Raw genomic sequence first — 20952 nt, 5'->3', positions numbered from 1 at the left:
CTGGCGAGAACACCAAGACAAAACAGATACTTATACAGATGGTGGTGTCAGATAACCCTCTTGGGTGTCAGTGACGCATGGAGTGTGTTAGCATGCTCCGACATGATGATAAATGGAGAGAAATAGAGAACTGCCAGCGAAAGACCACCATAATAGGGCTTGAAGAATCTTCCTGTCGGAATAAAGAAAGCGACTTAGTGGCTGATTGAATCAGCTTCACAGCCTGCTGGACCCTAAACAGGAGACCCCACCTGCAGCTGATAAATGTGCTGCACAAACAAACAAGAGGCTGCTCACCCAGCAGGAGTCAACCGTCGCACAACGAGAACCCAAGTGTAACAAAGCCAGGTACACTTTTACTGAGCGGCGTGTGGATTTCTTCTTCTCCGCGTATCACTTGTGTGTGCACGTGTGCATGTGCGACATCTGAAACCAAACACTGAAGCTATACCCACAGACTAGTATAATAAAATTCAGTAAATATTTACAACTCCTGGAGCAGTTTTGCTGGAATAGTTTCTTGAGTTCTATATTTCATTCCCGTGGTATTTTCTGCTCTAAAAACCGTGGACTTGGCATTTAATGGAAGTCGTAGATTTGCTTATATTTTAAACAATACTGGAAATTTTGAGTGATTTAGTCTAGATTTATATATTGAAATAAATACATGTGGTAAAGACTTTCTAGATCGCAGTCTGCCGTGCTAAAAAAAATATTTTGTTTGCCTTTTGTTGCAGTACTGTTTAAATATGACCTTTTAAACAAAATGAAGGACCCATTTGTTTTTTTACTTCTAAAACTATGTAACAGCACCATGTAATCAAAAAACGATCTGAATGATGTCCGATACATCTGTTCTCAATCAGTTATGTCTTGTATGACCAGTACTCTGATGTGGCATGGAGCTTGAGTACATTGCTGGTATGTATCAGCTGATCATGATAGTTGAGGATGTGTAGCATATCGTCAGATTTTTTTACATTTATATCTGTTCATATGTGGATTCTAGTGCTCAACAATTAAACAGATATAGTCAAATGGTGATGTGAGATGTTGTGAACTAATCATTGTAAGCCCTGAGTTTCAAAAAGTAATTTTTTTTAAATAAAATAAAAAGAATAAATCCACGAATCCTAATAACAATGCAGATGACTTCATGAATGTAAGTATACATGTTTAGTAAACGCCTCATGGAGAAGAGCTTCATTGCTGGATGAGGAAAAAAGATTCCAGTCTGCAGCATCGTGATCATGTTATATCCAGTAGTCATGGAGCCGTGAAGCTTCACCCTGTTGTCCCTCTTGGTGTTAATTTAATGTGTGGAAAGCAAAACAGCATTATCGTTAATGGCTGTTGAGATCTATTGGCGATAAGAAGGGAAAACTATTCTCATGCTAGCTAAGTGCTTTCACTATCTGGTTTATCTTTACAAATAGGATGCAGCAGTCAGAAGTGTAAAGTGTGTGTTTTGGTGGCAGTGGCAGGAGTGTGTCGCTGGAGCGGCAGAAGCGGCAGCAGTAGGTTGTGGTGGTGTTATTTGAGTAGACAGGCTGATTGCAAGTTCTTGTGGTACGTGCTCCAAAACAAGAAGTGTCTTGGGAGGAATTGAAAACATTAGCGTTGTGCTGGCCGGGACTTGAGGCTGAAGCCTCTCGAGCGTGTTTCTTTGAGAATTGAGATCATAGGAACCGGGTGAACACCACAACATGTGCGTTTGATTGGAGGATCAAAGAGAAGACACGTGGCTCCCGGCTTCCTCTGACTCTGAAGCCTGCACCCCCTCAACTGCTCACCCCGTTTTCCTTTTATGTGCTCCCCTCGTTTCAGACTGGAGTTGTTGTTTTTTTTTTCTTGCTTTCTGTCTTCCGGTGCACGAAGGAGCTCTGACATCTGTCTAAAATAGCCCGTCTTACTTAAAAGAATTGCTCCCTCGGGCTAACCTCAGTACAAACACACTCGCATACCTGTGGCATCTTGACCTCCCTGTTATTCAGGAACTCCAACCAGACTGGGATCCCTCTTTTTACCCATCTCTGACCATGTGCATCCACCCTCCATGCCAAGGAGGTTTCCGAACTGAAGTCAACTGCTGAATAAACATGTTTATTTTAGACACATTTTCCTGTTGTGGAGTGTTCAGAGCATTCAAGAGTTAAGCGCGTACATATTGCTATAGACCTAAATTTTGTTTATGCTCTATTCTTTATTCTGTGCTCTCTTATTTATTCTTTATGCTCACTTTATCCTGCAAGGTCACAAAGGGCTGAAAAACACTGCATCTCCGAACTTGTCTGTTCACAGTTATCACTAGTAGTTTAACAGAGTATGTACTGAAAGTGTAATTCCTTTAAATGAAGATATCACAATGAAATCACAAAGTTATGGCTTGAAGTCAAACTAAAATTCTTAAGAAAAAAAATTTTTTTTTTGCAAAACCTGTCATTTAAGAAGAGCGTAACCCAGCAGGAAATAAAATACTCATTAACTGCTGCTCTGTGTGAGGTGCTTTTAATTATGTGTGTGTGTGTGTGTGTGTGTGTGTGTGCGTGCGTGCGTGCGTGTGTGTGTTCGTATGATCTTCAAACGTTCAGCGCAGCCAGAGGACGCACATTATTCGCCTGTTTTATGGAGCTGACCATAGTATTTAGGCACTGAGAGCAGCTAATGACTTCCTTAATTTTACTGTTAAAAAGTTCTCTCGGCCTCTTTTTAGAATCCTGGTAACTGAAGAGTAACTAGAAAAACATCCGGTAATTTCAGCACGTTGCCATGGACCCACTAGGCTGATACAGTACATTCAGCCAGGACTGTATCCTCAGCATTTATTTTATTGGCACCTTCACACAGAGATGAGAAAGAGAAATTTTAACTTCAGGCAGATCATGACTCGCTCACTTTTCTGTTCCACTCTAAAAACAATTAATTTAGCTAATATGAGGAGAGACTTAAAGCTGGACAGACGACCAACTTCTTTATCAGAAGATCTGTGCTGCACTTCTTGCTCAGCTGTGCCTCTATCTCTTTGGGCTGCATCAAACGGGAGCAGAATTTGTGAAGGCGTTTCCAAAATGTCCCACGACATTCGCAGTGGCAAAAGGCCTTCCAGACATTTTACTGAATTAAAACCAAAAAAAAATCATCGCCGATGTCTCAGACTTGTTTCTAACCATTCTTTATTTAGTTTTTGTGAAATACAAAGTGGGAGGAATGTGAAATGAGCCTTCAGCATGTCAGTCTGGTCTTCATCCAAGTTGAGGTAATCATCCAGCAGCATTGGGAGTTTTTTTTTTTTTTTTTTTTTTTTAAAGATCTATTTTTGCTCAACGTCTGATGACAAAATGATTGCCGGACTTGGGAGAGGCTCTGTATTTATATAGTCAAAAATTCTCAACAGGCTCAGAAGTTTTGCATGACATTATACCTCTGGTGCGAAACAGTCATAAGAACCAACAATTTATTTATTCTCATCCAAATCTTAAATCTTGAATGTGACGATCGAGCGAGTGTCTTACAACATGGTTGTGAACTGCAGGCAAAGTTTGATCCAAATTGCACCAGTAGTTTGTGTAACATGCAAGATTTGTGCCAAATACTCTCAGGGATTCCAAGAAAAATTCTTGCTCATTTGTGTTTTGTGTCACATTTTTGTTTCCACCTAGTCACGAGTCGCAGGCCGATCAGATGGGGACTTATCCCGAGTGAATTGTATTTTCTACCTAAGGCAAGACCCTAAATAAACAAGTGACTTACAGTTAACTAGCAAGCGTGTGTGTCTGCGGAATGTGACCAAGATCAGACTTTGTCTTGCCGTCAGAGTCAAAGAAATTTTAATTATTTTTTCATTTTATTTTATTTTTTTTTTAATCAGAATTTAATTGCCATTCTTAGCCTGTGCATTATTACTCCGTGGTGGATTCTTAGATAGAAATCTGATGGTAGATTTAATTCTGTCGTACAACTATGTATATAGTATTCATTTTAATTTATACCAAGGTATTATTTATGGTTTTTATTACATTCATTTGGTTAAATCCTGCCTCTTTAATAATCCAATAAAACTCAATTCTCTGCTGTTTTCCACTTCAGCCAAATATCTCCTTGTTTTTTCAGCTGGTTCTGACTAATTCCAGTGTGCATTACCATTAAATACCAATGAGTTAGTCATGCTTATTATCCTTAAATATTAAGTGCGATATGTCACAGCACGCCTCGATGTGTATTTTTCAATGCCTGCTGCTTCAAAGGATTTTGTTCAACCTGAGAGTATTTTGACCTGAAACTGTCTGTTTCCTGGAGGATCCAGGGGGAAAAACAGAAATCAGATTCCAGACAAGCTGGGGAAAATGTGGTGAAGAGAAATTTAAGCCTCTGAATAACTCATGAAAATATATTTCATATTTTAACTAGCACAGATTATACTATCACCCAGTCAGTACGATACCTGTAATGGATTACTCACTGAGAAAAAACAGTTCTGCATTTGTTTTTATGAGTTTTTCTTATCGATTATGCCAGCCTGATTATTACTCTCCTGTTTATTCCTTTCATGCTTCTGTTCACACACTGCATCCTCCTGCTGTGTCCTGCAAACTCTTCATTCTCAAACATGCTCAGAATTTAAAGAGTCTAAAACACCCCCCCCCCCCCCCCCCCCCCCCCCCACAGGCGTCTGTCTTCTCCCACCACACAGCAGGCCAGTGGGCAGTAAATAAACGCCCTCGGTGTCCTTGCTACTTCCACTCCACCTGTTAACCACGACCACAGCAGACTGCCAGCCGCCCTCCCGTGCCGCCCGTCTGTGATGTTTATGTTGGTGCGGACTGCAGCGTATTTTAGGAACACTCGGAAAGAAGTGAAGTGTCTTTAACCTGTGATCATGCATTAGGTCGAATTACAAAACACATCAGACACATTTGAAAAGCCATGTTTAAAACAGTCATTTGTCATTTAAGCTGCTGTTTGCGGGTGATGTTAAAGCAAGTAAACACCTCTTCAGAACCTGTTAAGTGCCAGCGTTAAATGTCAGGTTCTGTTTCCTGAGTGCAAGTTCTGAAGACACGCTGTCTGACCACGTAGAAAATCAGAGGTGGCAAAACTATTCCTGTTCTCCACTTCGGTTTAAGCACTAATCTGAAAGAAGAAACGTGAAACTACTATCTGTAGAGTTTGAGTCAGATAACAGGCGAGCAAGGTTTGAGATTTTAAGGAGTACAAATTGTGGATGTACAATGTGAGATGACAGATGTGGCCTTTTCCACTTTAGCCGCTTTGGTTATGAGATTGTTCCCAGTGAGAAAAGTCCAGCTGGAGCAGCCTGTTAGAGATAGTTTGGCATTGCGTAACATCCCACGACAACCTGTACTGGTCCACGAAACTGTTAGAAGAGCAAACACACCAAAAGGAATTCCTGGGTGGCACGAGGACGCTGCAGAGAGTAAATTTGTGTCATTTGAACAACACACTCCATGGCATCAGGGGAGTTTGGTTTTGTGAGGTTTACACACATTTTTGACTGATTTACTGCGAGCTCTTGTTGGTGCTGCAGTGCACCAGTAGTCTCTGAATACCTTTCTGTTTTTCAGACTCTCTGGAGACAAAAGCCCAGTTTCCTCTCTCTAAATGAGCACTCTGGTTATGGCATAGCGGTGTCTCTCTTGCATTGCTGCCCAGTTTCCCTGGGAGTCGTGCCAAGAGGGGTGCCCCCTTCTCTGCAGTATTATGATCACAGGGGAACGCTGAGGTCCTGTGCATTGCGATTCAAGCCTCGCCTTGTTAAAATACGCTTCTCATCTCGGTGTAGTTGCAGACGTTGAATTTTTCCGAATGAAGACAGATGTAGAATGTCAAGATCTTGTGTATTTTTAGCCGTGTTGTTTCTCCTTCTGGCGAAACCTAAAGAATGACTTGAATGAGTCGAGAAGCAGACCAGGAGGCTTGTTTTTCTTTCTAATCAACAGCCCGGTCCATCCAGAGCCAGACTGAAGCCGGGCCTGCAGAGCAAACTCTGCTGCTGACTTAGGAGTCTTGTGCTCACTGGTGTCTGGGCTATTAATAGAGCTAGCCTGAGAATTCAGACTAAGGTCAGCAATCAGATTCCTACTCCCAACTTCTGGAACGGAACAAGAGGGAAAAGTCCCCCAGTGAAATTATGCATATTTTACATTTCTCTTCATGTATGCATGTATGTATGTATGTATACTGCACTCATGGAGGATGCCCGCACTGTGAGGGAGTTAAAGGGACATTCACTCCAGAAAGTGCCATCTGTTGTTCCTGCCGCATACATTCGCTTTCTGCTTTAAGATTTTCATGCGACTCGCAGAGTAGAGAGCACTTTCCTCCTGGAATGGCCTTTCAGCATCTCAGCTGCTCTATGCTTTTTTTTTTTTTTAATTCATGAAGTAAGACATTTTAATGCGCTGGAATTGAGTTTCAACGTGATTAGTATAGAAGACTCCGAATGAGGAGACATTTCAGAGGAGTAGAGAGTGCTTTTGATAAGTCGGAAGTGACAGATGCCAAGAAGAGAAGTACATTCCGAAGAAGCTCTGCAGGTGCACTCTGCTGATTGCTTCAAGCTTTATCTATGGCTAAAACTGGCAAAAACCCAACTTTAGTAGTTTATATGAGAGTGTGTGGGTTTTATAATGTAAATTGAGCATGGTAGTATCATTTAACCCACAAGTTAGCAGCGGTGAGTCTCCCTCTGATAATCGATAACTTCTGTCAACATCCTCTGGTGTGCTTGCAGGTAAAAGTAAGTATATTTAAGCACTGCATATGTATATTTATCCCTATTTATCGCTACTTCTTAATCAGAAAGTCATTTGTTGCTTCACTCTAGTGCACAGCGTTAATATCAAATCCTGATCAATCAAAGAGTCTTTCAACATTCTTGTAGAGATTATAAAATTACAGTCTAATAACTGAAGCACTCACACTGATTCAAACCTACAGTCCGTTTACAGACGACTCTTCCCAATCTCTGGCCCTTTACTGTGGGGGGAAAAAAACAGAAGTCCCAGGCCTGAATTTGTGGGGATTTTCTCACTGTGGTGTGAGAGTGCTAACCACATTTCTAGAGAGTTTGGCTTTTCTAAATATTGCAGATGTGGCTGTCTGGATTATTTTATTAGCACAGCTGCTCGTGAGACTCTGGCAGCTCTGTCAGCAGTCTGTCCACTCACACCGATAGATAAATAGACACACAAGCGTCAGTTTATATAAACATGCAGTCTCACCCATCTGCAGTTTGCAGTCTGATTGAAAGCCACACACCCCCAACCATCAGCCCCTGATTGAAACAAATACTAACATTACTATTATTCCTCAGTCACAGATGGACTGTGTGAACCCAGTGTAACCCGACAGATTATACTGCCGTCACACTGACACCCACACAGATTATAACTGAGCCACAAACTTCTCTGTTGGAGGGTTGAATAGTAAACGAGGAAGCGTTTAAGTGGCAACCATCTGTGATTGTGATTTCTGTTATTTGTGTGATTGCTGTCTTTAGCTTTCAAGTCTTGGATGTGTGCTCCAGCTTTAGTCACTTTGTATCCCATAAATGTTCTATTTTTGGTTTATGGAGATTATACTGTGAACATCTGGAATAGCTGCAACCAGTGCTTCCGCAGCAGATGCACAAACACAACACTGTCTGAAGTGCCGTGCTCGCTGTGTATACTGTATGTAGCTTTTTGCTTTTGTTGATGACTGTGAATAAATGAGGTGAATGAAATGCAGGAATGTGGAAAAACTGCATAGACATGCTGATCGTTTTGGACCCTTTGAGGTGAAACACCGTGAACCAAGCTGAAGAAATCAGGGAAAAAATAGTTTAGCTTTTAGCCGCCCGAGGTGCCGGAGTTCGATCCTCATTAGTGACAAGAAGGGTTTCTGTTTAGTTAGTTAGTTAAAACTAACCAAGTCTATGGTGCAAGTTACAATGAGGAGACAAAATGTTGAAAATTTTCTCATTTTGTCACATTTCTGTCTTACAGCAACATAGAAGCATAAAAAATGTTAATGCTGGGATTCTAATCTTTGGATCTCTGCATGTGTCTACATTGCTTCAAGCTCTTTCCACTCTTCATCTCGCTGTCCTCGTTCACTGCTGCTAATTCCCTCAAACCTGCCCCTCGTCCGCATCCTTCCCTCTACATGACTGTCACATTGTGTGGCGGCGGCTCACTTCCTGCTCTACCCAGCAGCGTGTGGAGACCTTGAGCCGTTCCACAGCAGAGTTCATCACTCTGCTCAACTTAACTTTCTGACTGAAGTCCCTTTCAAACCGGTTCCACACAGTCCCAGATGAGCTCTGCGTTGGTCAGTGGAAATTCACTTTATCTTCAAACTGTGCCATCGTGCCAGGTTTGTGCGTTTGGTCCTGGCAGCTGAATGCAATGATTTGAAGAAAAAGTGGACCAACAACTGAGGAATTAAAGCAAAACTGGCCAGACGAGATGTGAATAAAAGATCCAGGCAATTCACTGTGCATGAACTGTTACTGCATCTTCCTGATATTCACTCCTTGGCCTGGTTTTTCAGGGTTCAGTTAGCATTTATTTTCTGAAGTCTGGTATCAATAAGAGGGCTGCATGGTGGTGTAGTGGTGAGCTCTCTTACCTCACAGTGACACTATCCACGGTTTGGTTTCATGCTTGACCATTATTATTATTGCTTATTCTTACTGTGCACATGTAGATCTTCCCAGTTCCCCAGTGTCCAGTGTTGTCCATATAAAAAGTATTGGTAACTCTAATTTTCTTGAAGCTGTGAATTTAGTCTGTCTGTTCGCCCTTTGTTTCATGGTGTGCATTGCTTTTTGCCTACTGTCAGAATCAGCTGCAGCTTCCACAATCCTTAAATGGTTTTTCAAAGTTGGATGGATGGATTGATTGATTGATTGATTGATTGATTGATTGATTGATTGATTGATCTTATGAGTAGAACTTGCCCATCCATTCAGATCTGTGTTGATCCAAATATTTTCATCTTTTAATATTGGATCTGACCTTCTTAACACAGGACCTTTTCAATGCTGCAAAGTCACTCTTCCATCCCTGACTTTTCTTTTTTATAACTTTTTCCATAGAAACATAGCAAAGGCAGTTATGAGCTGAACAACTGGCAAACTGCTCACAATACCAGGCTAACGTCTCTGAAATTTATTGCTGAAGTATTTTCCCATCTGCAATGAACCCAATATAAAGGGTCCCATCCCTCCAATATGCACACATACTCTCAGGAAAGAATTCAGTAAATACAGTATTTAAAAATTACAAGTCTGGTTAGTACCATCTGACTTACTCCTGGGTGCCATATACTGTTATCAAAAATGCTTCCATGTCCAAATGTATGAACTATGTCATAATGTAAATCAGTATTTAGGCTGCGCGATATTAGGTTATCACATGATAATGTTGTCTGTCACAATAACTCTACGGTTTGTCATTTTTCCTGATTTGTGTTCTGTGCTCTGTCATTTTGAATTTGCAGTGCATGGAAGATTTCTCACAGTTCCATAACTATTTTATGTTGTGCGTTGCTAATAAATATGACAATCATATGATTCACTTCAGTATTGTTTTCTGGGTTCTGGTTTCAGTATAACTTCTGCAGGACTCTGCAATTTGTCTCACTGAATATAGCATTTTCTTTCACACCTCATTTTTTTTTTCGAGATGTTAGCGCTGATGACACACATCATGTGCCGCGCTGCTTTTCAGACTGTTGATTTACATTCCTGGATTGAGTGGCACGTCATGGAGGCAGAAGTGGCGCTCTTATTACATGCACAGTGAAGCTTTATGGAATATTAAAGGAATGCAGAATCACACCATCTCCATAACATACATAAAATCTTCACCTACAAGTTCACTGGAAAACTGCAAAACTGTTTATTTCATTCTGAGTCGCTATCCTGTTCAAGTGAGGGAGTGCTTATGCAGTTAAAATAAACATTATCATGCTCTGCTTCTTGTGCACGCCAGCCAGAGAGGTTGACAGATCTCTGCAGGTTTTCAACGAAAGTGGCCGAACTACAAACACAGGCTGGTTGTTATTTCCACAAATGTGCCGTCAGCACCAGGGACGTGTGGACGGGCAGACGCAGGAGAGCCTGACAGCAAAATAACCACAAAATAAAAGAAAAATCTGGTACAATTCCAGTCCTTTAATGATCGTATCATCGGAATTCGTAAACTTCAACTTCTCGAAGGTGAAGGCATCTTCAAGATGCGGACAGTGCACAGCAGTGGTGTAATGGCTTATAGAAAATATATACTAAGTTGTTTGTATTTTATATTAACAAAACTCATTAAAGCAAGTTATTTAGTGGTTTTAAATGATACAGATCTAGATCCTGTATTTTTTCTTCTTCTTTTTTTTTTCTTTTTTAGACACACGACAGCCTTAGATACAGTTGGCTTCGTTGAGCACAAATGAAAACTGTTTTTAAGTTTAAAAAAAAAAAAAAAAGTTCTGAAGTCTGAAGTGACTGGTGCATTTCACTGCTTCTGACTGTTGGGGGTAAATTCATTTGTACCTCAGTCCCATGTGTCTTAGACAGCACAGTGCATCCTTATCATATCATTTAACATTTTGAAATACTTTCATGTAAAACTGGCATCAGACACGGTGTTTTGTGTCTTGTGAGATAGAGCCACAGGTTATTATTGTAACTGCATCAAGGGTCAGGAGTGTTTGAATTCATGCTTTCTTAATTAAATTAATTAAAGCTCTACCATCACATGCTCTCTCTCTCTCTCTCTCTCTCTCCCTCTCTCTCTCTCTCTCTCTCTCCCTCTCTCTCTCTTGTTATGAATCAGAATCAGTCTATTTGGCTAAATGGCTGGGTACCACCCAAGTAAGTTGAGGAAGTTCATCTGGCTGGTTTGCAGCATGCTGTACTCTAAGAGCAGAAAACATTTCAATTATTTGCAGTTTCTGTGCATTTATAAAAATGCCAAAACAGTATCATGTACAGGATCCAAATAGAGCATTTGGTTTTATTTTTCTAGAACATTAGCTGTGATCAGTCCTGTTGTCCTCCCATGTCCAGCTATGATCAGCTGCACCTGATTTTACCCCTGATTTTATTGATTTTATTGATGGTGATGGTTGATGGTGTTTTGTGACCAATTTCTTCTTGACAGAATTTCTTAAACAGAATTATCAGAGTTCTGAAGTTACTTAATTTTCTGGCAAACATAGCTTTTCAAAGGAGTTTTATAAAACTCCTTTCATGTGCATTTGCTTGTTTCCTGACATGTTTTAGTGGGATTGCTGGTTTCACTCCCTTAACTGACGCTCTTGCCCAGACACTGCTCTTTTTTGCAGCGTCACCTCAGTCGAGTGTGAGTGCAGCCTCACGTTATTAATGTCCAGCTGTAAGACTGGTTAGCTCTGCAGGAGCTGGAGGCACACAGGGTTTGTCCACACGGACCTGCAGGAGCTCTGGGTTTGTCGCTGTCCTCTGCTGAGCCGTGTGTGCGTCTTGGCCATCTGCAGAATGGTAAGCGTAGCGTGTCATCCGCAGTGTGACGAGCAGGGAGATGAGCGTAGCGATTCGGGCCCGTGCCTTCTGACTCAGGCAACCGGAGGTGATTTAAAATGTGCCTTTTTGTTTTTGACATTGATAGTGTCCTCCAAACAGTCTTTTTTGCCATCTTTACTCTAAAGCTGTGATTTCTGATGGCATCCTAATAACGGTCTACTGTCATCTTTCTGCCTGCAATCTGCACGTCCTGAAATTACTAATATCTTGGTGGCAGTGTTATCTGCAGCTGTACAGTCTGCATGACAGACAGTTGTGAGGCAAAAGGATGAAACACACGACACAGAAGAGAGAGAATTCTCTTTAAAGGGCTGCATGCCTGTCAGGAAAAACAACGTATGTTTGGAGCTGCGTGTGCTGAAGTCACAGATGAGTCAGTTGGCAAGGCATGGTGTTTGTGTGTAAGCACTTCTGTTGAGGTTTCCATGTGTGCCTGTGCATGTGTGTGTGTCTTGTGGTTCTTTGTGCGAATGGGCACCGAGATTAGAGACGTGGATTACATCCGGGAGGAGGGGAACAGATGGGACGAGAAGGAGGAAGGGGACTGTTAGGTGTAGCTCATGTCGGAGCCCGAGCTTGTCTGGCACCACCTCAGTCAGCGCCACCATCTTTCATGCGTCCTGTACTGTCACGTTATTTACTGTCAATGTTTCACATTTACTATTGTTCTGAGAGTGTTCTTCCAACACGTTGTCCTAATATATCTTCTGTGGATTGAAATAGAGCGACCCACAGCCAGTAAGAGCTGAGACAGCTTCGACCACATGGAGGGAAATCTGCTCTCGCTGGATCGTTCTCATATGAAGCCCAGATGTAACTCAGTACTCAAAAGTTCTTGAGTCTTTACGAGAAGTTTTTAGTTCCAATCTGTTGGGAGATTTCTGAAAAGTTAAAGATCAATGTGAGACCAGTGCAAGCTGCAGCTTGTTATCCCAGTGGCGTCTTACTCCAGAACACAATGGGATGTGCACAGGTTTCATGTTGGCTCACATTCAGGATGCTGCTGTTGCTGGTTGTCAATCAACGATGCTGGAAGAAGCAAGGAGCTCCTTACAACCCAGTCTGAAGCGCTCAATTACCAGGAAGATGATGCCAGCCAACCCAACATGAAAGTCCTTGAGGTTTTACGCATGACAAATGTTCTATGCAAAAGAAATAGGATTTATTGTATAGTTGTCAAACAGGATAAATGGACACACACAAAAGAAAATATTTGTGAAAGAATTGAAATAGATTAGTACACACTCTGGTCAGCTGCATTGAAACCTGTTGATTGTTCTGTCCGAACAGATTTACTGATAACAATAATGTAATAAAATGGTAAGCTTTTAGAGGAGCGTAAATTGCCTCTGGTGCACGTTTACACCTCAGTCTACATGTTTTCCATACAGCACATGAGGGAATGAAAAGTCAACCTCCAGCACAGTTTGCCTTTGGGGACTGCTGACTGCAGCTTCTTAATCTGCTGCTGAAAACATAATGAATGTGGGGCTCGTTCAGCCTCTTGCTGTTTGTTTCTGTTCCCGTACCACCTCTGCGAATTCAGGAAACCCAGTCCAGACGCTGATGTAATTTCTCTTATTGAATCACTTGGAGACACAATATGAGCAGTGTTTATGTCGGTCTGAGGTTCCAGCTCCAGTAGCGTGGTGATAAGACTCGGCAGGAGCCAAAAATCACACAAGGTAGTTTTGTGTTCGTGTAATGTGGGACCGAGACGGGCTGGAATTCAGTGTAGCAAAAGCGAAGCTGCACACATCCCACTGACTTCCTTTGACCAGGCCACACAGAGTTCACCAGATGTTGGACTACTTCTTTGCTTTTAGCTTTACAGGTGCATTAGTGTCTGTTTGCGTGGGTGCAACAGACTAAATAAACACCTCTGCCATCTTTGTAGACTGGACTCAGTCCTACAATTTGTTCTAAGGTGTTTCTTTTTCATGATTCAGCAGCGGTCTGCTCAGCCCTCTGTGAGTCAGTTACTGGTTCTCATTTTGAGTAATGGCTGAGTATAAACATTACAACTCATTAAAATGTTCGGGTCCGTGCCAAAGGTAGCAGAATAAAGTACAATTACTTGAATCAGTGGAAAGCAGGCCCTTTGTGTTTTCTTTTGAAGTGACTTTCACTGTTTTGCATCTGTGCAAAGCTGATTTTGATAAGCTCTAAATCTGCTTGCTACGTTTAACAATGCTCTCCTTAATTTAGCCAATGTGCCTTACACCATCTACACTACCGTTAATGATGCAGAGGAGATTGCAAACACCCCAAAGTTCAGATGGAAACAATTATTCTTATTCTGTTCTGTTTTTCTCATCGTTATCTTTTATAGCTTAAATGACTGTGAGAGACAAACTTCAGGTATCTCGTACTCTCTGTAGGATACGTTGTTATTTTGTTGAGGTTCGTGGGATTTAAATGCCAGATAAACCACACGTAACAGCACGTGAACATAGCCCATAAACCCAGCCACCCATGAGCACGGATGACAGCCAAGTTCCTCCCAGACGTGTATAAAGCCTCCGATGACTGCTGATTGTAATGTGTGGTATGGCTGCAAATGAACAATGGAATTCCAACACTTGTAATCTGGGAAAGCCTTTTTCTTTCTTTAAGTCGTCCAGTGGAAACTCTCCCCTCCTCCCAGAGGCACATGAGTCTTTGTTGTAGTATGCCACCGTTTTAAGGGGGGGAAAAAACAAAGTGAGAAAATGCTTTAGCTCCTTTCCAACAGGAATCTCTCTTTGTTAGATAACGATCCTTAATTGAATGGAGGAGGAAGTGTAGGAAGTGTAAGTTCAGCAAATCCAGCAGCTCCTCGTTCCTGGCCATTGTGGAACAATATTTATGTTTCTAACAGAGATGGTGGATATCTGCTTCAAAGGGCAGCAGCGTGGATGCCCGATTTATTGTACTAATAGAAAGTTTCTTCCACCTCCTCAGACAGCTCAACAGAAAACGTGATTAAATTCAATGTTTCTGCATATTTACGTTGAGTTTTCTACGTGTTTCTCATAGCACAATGTCACCCAAAACAAATAAAGGAATGTGCAATTAGTTATCTGTGTTTGTGTTCTTTTTTTTTATTTGTTTGTTTTTCATTGATAATTTTAAAGCACTTTTTAAGTTTTTGTAGTATCAGCTATTTTGAGGTCTGTCGGATACACTGACTGGACGACACGTCGAATCTCCTTGTTCAGGTTACAATGACTCAAGTATCTTGTTTCAGCCACTTTATGGCAACTGGTCTGGTGTTGTAAATGTCATTTCACTGTCACGGTGGACAGGAGTATGAAAATAGAATAGCCACTCTTGATGTTGTCAGGAGCATTTGTGCATCATCTGGTTGTAAAAGTCAACATGCCTGCAGCCAAAAAAAGCCTTCAACCCATTCCAGCAGCGAGTGAAGCCCGGTGCTTCAGTGATCTGCTGCAGCACAGACTGTTTCCTGTCGTTAGCAGCAGGTGGCACTGCCCTCCCTCCCCTGACCAGGCTGCATCCTCTACAGATTGTCAGTAGGGGAAAATGCACAAACAGCCTGATGCTGGCATTGCACGCAGACATGTTTTACACACATGCATTTAGCTGAAAATACTGGTTTCTACTCAGTCGGCTTGCTCCTCAGCGTTTGCGAACGACGGCGTGCGTTGGCTGCTGGTGTGAGTGCAGGGGCTTTTATCTAGAAAGTCACTGCAGTCCCCTCGGCCCAGAGCCAAACAGCCCCTCAGTGTAAACAAAGAGACTGTTTAATTACAACTGGCAATGTGATCCTCACAGCGCCGATAGACAGCTCCTCACTGTCACGTCGAGTTTGTCTCATCTGTCTGTGCCATGCCTTTGCATGCTACATGTGTGTATCCAGCATAACATACAGGTTACTCCGAGTGTGCGCGTGTGTGTGTGTGTGTGTGTATAGTCTGAGACTGTACATCTGAGGTTGTGTGTTTCTTGGGCTCCGTCAGCCCTTTCAGACTCTCCATGATAATCACCCTCATGATGTGATGCAGCCAGAGAGGATTAAAGCCGGCCGGTAGTCGTCCCCCCAGACACTATCTTCCCTTACAGGAAGTACTGTCTCCTGCTGTTTTTTTTTTCTTTCTTCTTCCTCCTCTTTCCTCGGCCTCTCGTCTAGGTCAATTGTGAACATGTGTAACATGAAATGAGGATTTAAGTGAGATTTGCCTACTGTGTGGTTTGCCGGACTGGCATGTCTGTCGACCTGATGCTATTTGTGTTGCTCCCTGTCTACTACTTATGGTAGTTATTACAGTTGTATGAGTTGGCACACTTACGCCGAGAGCTATTAAGATTGGGATCATGTTGCGTTCAGTTCTTCCCTCCATAGGCAGAAAATGAATCCTCAGCTGAATTGCGCTCCTGTTTTTGCTCTCCCTGAAGCCGTTAAAGATTAGATCCCAGCCTCAACACGAGCTGAACTTTTCAAGCTACATATATTTCTTTGTCCACCTAGGCAGCGGTAGGAAATGGAAAGTCTCTGGGAAAGGAACACTGTGAAATCCAAAAATGCAGTCATGTGGCAGTGTACAAAAGAAAGTGAAAATGACGTACACTGCTACTGAACCCATTTGCTTCTGTACAAAACGTCACACTGCAGCTCAGCCACAAAACCCCTTTTCTTTAAGAATTATAAGACGTGCAAAGCAGAGATTCATCAAGATTAATGGGGGGGCTTTGTGCTGTGGCCCATTTAACAGCGTGCGTGCGCGTGCGCGTGTGTGTGTGTGTGTGTGTGTGTGTGTGTGTGTGTGTGTGTGTGTGTGTGTGTGTGTGTGTGTGTGTGAGCAAGAAAGAGAGCGTGTGCATCAGATAAACAGATTAGTTGTAGCATGTAGCCCACAAGTCACCTCTTCTCCCCACCATGGCTTCACACTCAGCCTGTGCCGCTCTGGCCCTGGCACTGCCAGCTGGGAGGTCTGGGCCGATGTGACGGCCATTGTGAGAAGCGAAGCTGCTATTATCGTCTGACGCTCAGACACTCTTCGTTTCTTTTGACTTCCTGTCTCTGGATCACTGTTTGTCAAGACATGATCTATTCAGACTACGAATCAATTTCTGACTAATCTACTTTTTGCTTGTGCATGCGTACGTGCGTGGATACGTGCATGCGTGTGTGCGTGAGAGAAGTCAGTGATGTGTTGATCTCACAGGGTGGCTTGAGGAATGAGGGCACAAGAGGCTTGTAGCGAGTCGACGGGGCAGATGTTTTCTCTGTCGAATAGCTCCTTTTCTCAAGGCATGGCAGCAGCACACACACACACACACACACACACACACACACACACACAGGACTGTCAGTCGTCTGCAATTCAACTGCAGATTGGCCAAAACTGGAGAGGAGGGTGGAGCTCCTGGAAGGCTCCAGATGCAGGGAGGCAGTGATCGAGCATGCACCTGTTTAAATAAAGATGTTTACAGGCAAAGTGTTGGAGAATGCTCAGGAGAAAATTGGATGCTGTGTGATTAGTGAGAGAAGGATGGTAGATGTGCTTATGTAACTTTGCCTTGAAAAACAAGAGGTTACACTCCCTCTCGGAGGCTTCTTTAAGCTCTTTTTGCTTTTTCTTTTTTTTAAACTTGTGCTTTCTGGATAAAACCAAAGGAGTCCTTCCTGCTGGTTTTTAGTTCATGATATGGCAGCAACTATGGAAACAAACAGTGATACCGAGGTATGTGTTGCTTCTGCTTTTGCCGAGCTTGCACTCAAGCGCAACTCTTTGTCTGTCAATTTTTTTCTTTTCTGTGTGACTTTCCATCATTGGCGGCTGCAGGTTGTCGCCGTGCATGTCGTGTCAGAATTCACATGATACAGAAGAAGCTGCACGCAAGCTGAATCCTGCACATAAATGAATTAGATCATGCTTTTTTTTCCAGATATGATTTTTTTAACAAGTCATGGCCATTTCTGTCTAATACTGAGAGCATCCAGAATATCTGTTATGCATGAAATGTTCCGAGCTTTTACTTGATGCGCATTTCAAGGAAGCTAAAACTACATAATTGACGCATGTATTGACCACAGATGACAGCCTAATGCATTGAGAGTGTTATGAATGAGCCTCTGGTGGAGGAAGACAATGTTTCTCAGTTGACAGCGAGACACATTTGGGACAGGGATGCTATTGCTAAGATATCTGAGTATATCTTAGCACTCTATATCTTGCATGTACCATATGCAGCATTACTTGTTTTCTATTGTGGTGATATTGTGGAGCTGTGGTCACGTGACCATTTGCATGAGCTGTGAGAGATTGTAGTGGTGGTGGAGTGGTGGTGGAGGGGGGGGACTATTTCTGTCTCTCTCTCTCTCTCTCCCTCCGTACTGAGCCAGCTTCACACAGAGCCCTGCTATAACTATCCAAACAACCACAGCATTCACACAGAGCCCACATGGCTCACTTCACCACCTGCTGCTGGCCTCATCACAAGGAGAAACCTTACTGGTATTCAGCATGTGCCCTCCTCTCCATTCACGTTCTTCAAGATCAATGTACACAAGGTTAGGTTTTCTAGTATATGTAATGATCCTACTTCTTGATTCTTTTTCATTCATGATGTTCTAGCCACATGCCCATGACTGTATTAAACAGCAAACTGTGTGCATTCTGGTAACTTTTATTGTATGAACCAGCTTTAAGTTCTGCATCTGTTTTGTTTGAGATTCAATAGTTGGATTAGACTACACAAGCCAGCCTTTACTCCCTGCATGCATCAGTGAGCCTGGGCCAACCGTGACCCTGTCGTCAGTTCACCGACTTTTCCTCCTTGGACCACTTTGATCAAATACTGAGCGCTGCAGAATGGCAGCACCCGACAAGTAGCTGCAGTTTTGAGGATGATTCGTCCTAGCTGTCAACACAGTTATCCCTTCATCAACTTTCAGAAATAATTTCCCTTGATAACTTTTTTTCTGTATTTCACCACATGGATAAAATGTTCCTTGCTGCATTCCACCCATCAACAGGTCCGTTGATCAGGAGAGAATATGAGTTTTTATTTCACGCTGATAGTGGTCATAATGTTATGGCCGATTGGTGTGTAGTTATGCAGTCACTGTACCAGCGTTCATATTTTGCGAGCATACATTAAAGTGACACTTCTTGTTCGGAGGGCCACCCTTGTCATGAAAAAAAGATCAAGCATACAGTGAATAATACAGCGCAGCAATTATTGGAGCTGGGTTATGAATGAGTCTGTCGACTGCGTTTCCTCTGCAAACCGCGGCGTGCTTTCATCATCGAAGGTCAATACCAACATGCTGTATGGTTCTTTATGACTCCTGGCAGCTTCTGATTGCATTTCCCATGTCGTACGGGGAGCGTTTGAAGAGGGCTTTCCCCTCGAGAGCCGCGTTTATTGCAACAAATCATCATCCATCAGCGCTGCGTGTCAGCCGAACCCACTGCCACCGTCCAACAGTAACAAAGCAGCGCGGCCAAACGCACAACTTGTTTGTGTTCGGCCGGATTTCATGTCCTACAATTGTTTCTCAGGGAGCGCATGGGTCAGCAGCGGAGGTTTTAGTCCCACCATAAAGCATGCGCCGCAGCAGCTCCCTGACATGATCAGGAGGTTGTGAAGGTTTCCTTGATAACCTTTGGCTGAAAGGCTACAAAGGATTAGTGTTCTTAGTTGTACAGCCGCTTACTCCTTGCCTTTCAGACTGCTTATTAAATGTCATTAAATTGATTGAATCCGTTGGTCTGGACTGTTTATGCAATAAACAGCTCTGGAGTGGAAGTATTGCTTCAGCCCCACTTTGACAGGACATTCCTGGACGTCGTCTCCTCAAGACTGCGAAGCGTCCTGGGTTCACGTCGAGGCTTCATCACTACGCTCTGTCCTTTACGCACCGTGTATCAAACCCCAGGAAGACCCCTCATTACCCCGGGCTTAATGTCGCTGCATACCATTGTTTTATTTTCCCTGTCTCATTTATTTGACTATGTAGAAAATGTGGATAAATGTTTTCAAGCAATTTGAGGAAGTCTTTAAAGCATTTGAAGTAATTTGAGGAAGTCTTTAAAGCTAATCAGACTTGGATTGTCTTACTTTCTTTGCAGGAATATTTGTCATAAAACGAGCCGTGTTGTTTTCGCAGGGTGTGTTATTGTTGGGCCTCGTCAGGCCTTTTTGGGCTTGAACCAGCCACACTGTGGTTTCACCTGGTTCGAGGGTGATTTCTTCTCTATTATTCTCATCTTACCAATGACACATTTTCCTCATTGCTCAGGAGGAATTAACCCCTCAGCCTGTTTTGGAAATAGTAATTGGTTCAGGTCTCAGCTGAGACTCATTCCACTGGAGACGCTTTGTGCGGCGGCAGAGGGAAAATCTGAGAAACTGGTGTCAGAGCCCACTCGGTCTTATTGGGGTTCTACGGGATCGTTTTCCACATCATTAGTTAATATTTGAGAAAAAGGTGGCTGTGAGGAATTTGTGGGATGCTGTGTGACGCACTGACTACAACATAACCCTTAATACAACTAAGAACCATCAACTCTGTTAGTTACGATAAACTCAGGATAATTCTAAAATCAATCACATCCGGGCTTCCTAAGCTTATTGATTCATGCCGCTCACACAACACAAAATGGTCTGATTTAGCCTCTCTATCGGCTTTGCAGTGAAGTGTACGTTTTGTATTCGCTTTGAACAAGTCTGCTCACAGAAAACACACAGCTTGTTGGAGGGAGGTAGTGCTGATCTCTTGAAATGTTCTGATATTTGAACCGCCTGTGGTGGTATGTTTAATATGATCGAATATCTGCAGTTTTGAGAGCAACTTTCAGCTGCATTGCAGTCCATGGAAATGAGCCAGTTTAAGAAAAGTGCAATTCAGTGGAAATAAATCCAGGCTGAGGATGAAGTGCTGCTGCTGCTGCTGCTGCTGCTGCTCTGTATGACAGGAGCGACTTAGAGAAGACATGGAGAAGCTCTTCGGGGTTTGCTTCAGAATTATAAGTCGTCTGGATAAACTTAACAGAACATGAAGTTTTACTTTTTTCCTTCTTTGGTGCAACAGTGTGCCAGCAACACCGAGCAGCTCGGATTGTTCCTGACTTCACCTCTTCAGCTGTGTTAATTGTCTTTCCAGTGAGATTTCTTAGAGAGGCCAGGAGTAGCTTCATTTTACACACTGTAGGTATGATCCCATTTTTAATGAAATTCCTTTTGTTAAACCTTTTCAGCTGTAACTGTTTTTACCCCATATATGCTCTTAAATCAAGACGGACATGGACCGAACGTCTGGCTGGTTCGGAAGGAGGAAAAAGTTGCATCATGTTCCTCTTTCGACTTAATTACTTTGCCTTACAAAGCTGCTGGGAGAGAATTAATCCTGAAACCTGCTCGCAGTAATTTCTGCCTCA

General features: G+C 42.7%; 1 protein-coding gene across 3 annotated transcripts in view; it reads left to right on the top strand.

The window, feature by feature from the left end:
* The window catches only part of LOC115400818 (septin-4), a 40387-nt gene that overhangs the window by 11135 nt on the left and 8300 nt on the right, over positions 1-20952 (top strand). The window contains exon 1 of one of the 3 annotated variants that reach the window (XM_030108867.1): positions 11374-11521. The exons of 1 other annotated variant lie outside the window; for it this stretch is intronic. In XM_030108867.1, coding sequence (XP_029964727.1) covers positions 11519-11521 — 3 coding nt within the window. In that variant the 5' untranslated portion in view covers positions 11374-11518. Of the gene's footprint in view, positions 1-11373; positions 11522-17217; positions 17251-20952 lie in introns of those variants that run through there. One more of the 3 variants, XM_030108866.1, reaches the window with a different exon arrangement.

Source organism: Salarias fasciatus, chromosome 14, assembly GCF_902148845.1.
Source record: "Salarias fasciatus chromosome 14, fSalaFa1.1, whole genome shotgun sequence".
In the NCBI taxonomy this organism is placed as follows: Eukaryota; Metazoa; Chordata; class Actinopteri; order Blenniiformes; family Blenniidae; genus Salarias; species Salarias fasciatus.
This window is presented reverse-complemented; position numbering and strand designations above follow the sequence as displayed.